The following is a 1,441-nucleotide window of genomic DNA, read 5'->3' on the forward strand; positions in this document are numbered from 1 at the left end:
GAAAAGTAGGGAAAAAAAACAATTTGTCGGGAGAAAAAAAGATATACATCATATTAGTAGACTATCTATTAATAACCCTCTGAAACTCCTAAATTGTCACATTTTCTGGGAGATCAGCTTCATGGACCACTTTCGAAACATTTTAATTGCGCCCGACCACGCTCACTTTGCTTTCGTTCTGGAACTTTCACCCACCCCTCCTCCTCCCCCCTCAAAAAAGAACATACCTTGCACTTTATTTTCCCCCATCCCCAGATGTTTTCGCCGCCACTGTCCATGTGTCTACTTCGTAAAAGTAAAAAAGTATTTAACTGTTTTCTATCCAACCAAAGAACCTTCGGACGAATGGGCCTTCTGACCAAAGACCATTCTTACCAAAGGTACGCACCCATCTTCACAACTTGTAGAAATATCACAGCGTTAATGTTTTTCATATCTATATTGAAATTGATTGTATTTTTTGTTAACACTTTGTCAGACTTTATCTTTGTTGTACTTCCTCCATCTTAATTATGTTTTTGTATATTTTTTATTTATGATGAAAAAATATGATTGATGTATTGATTTCAATGTGGTCGTTTTTGTTTTTTGTTTTTTTTTATTTTTTATCATTAAACCCTGACATTTATACATACGGTGTTACCCGTTTGTCCTGTTAGAAGTTTAATACTTGATTGGAGAGTAATGTCAATCGCGTTTTGACGGGAGTGCATCACATTTATATTGGACAGATGATTGTCGAAAGACTTGCACCAAGTCATGTTGACCTATCTAACTAACGCATTTCTTTTTTTAAACAGCAGACTCTTCCATATTAGTTTGAAATAAATGATTTTAAATGATCTTTAAAGTGGTCACTTGCACAAACATGATAGCGATTTTCAAGGATTTAAAATGATACTGCTTTAGCTTTCGGACTCTTTAAATGGATGAAGATTATTGAAGGATTCAGTTAGGTTCCGAACTAAGGCGGAAGCAGAAACACTTTTGCATAATTACATTTTATTTTGTGTTACCATGGAAGTCACGTAACACTTTATATCGTTTGTTGTAGTATTTGTTTATTTTTACTTTTTATATTTTATTTGTTTTATAGGGTGGTAAAACAATTCTTCATGTCTTATCTTGGAAAGGACGCGAGCAAGAATTGAGACAAACGTTAGAAAAAAACTCAGAAGATGTTAACAAGATAACTACCGTCAGTGCATTAAAAACACTATTCACTATAGAGAACTAATAACTACATATAACTAAATATAGATATATATATATATATGAACTAAATATATACATATATATATATATATGATATATATATATATATATGATATATATGATATATATAATATATATATAACATAATATATAATACATAATATATAATATATATAATTGTATTTATTGTATAAATATATACATGACGAGATGAAAAATAAAGACT

General features: G+C 30.6%; 1 protein-coding gene across 1 annotated transcript in view; it reads left to right on the plus strand.

Annotated features, from left to right (window-relative positions):
- LOC117121031 overlaps window positions 1-1,441 on the plus strand; it is a 55,202-nt gene that overhangs the window by 29,403 nt on the left and 24,358 nt on the right. The window contains exon 5 of the mRNA XM_033266126.1: window positions 1,097-1,198. Coding sequence (XP_033122017.1) covers window positions 1,097-1,198 — 102 coding nt within the window. The remainder of the gene's footprint in view (window positions 1-1,096; window positions 1,199-1,441) is intronic.

Source organism: Anneissia japonica, unplaced genomic scaffold (genome assembly GCF_011630105.1).
Source record: "Anneissia japonica isolate Jap-2015-1 unplaced genomic scaffold, ASM1163010v1 scaffold343_len330904_cov94, whole genome shotgun sequence".
Taxonomy (NCBI): Eukaryota; Metazoa; Echinodermata; class Crinoidea; order Comatulida; family Comatulidae; genus Anneissia; species Anneissia japonica.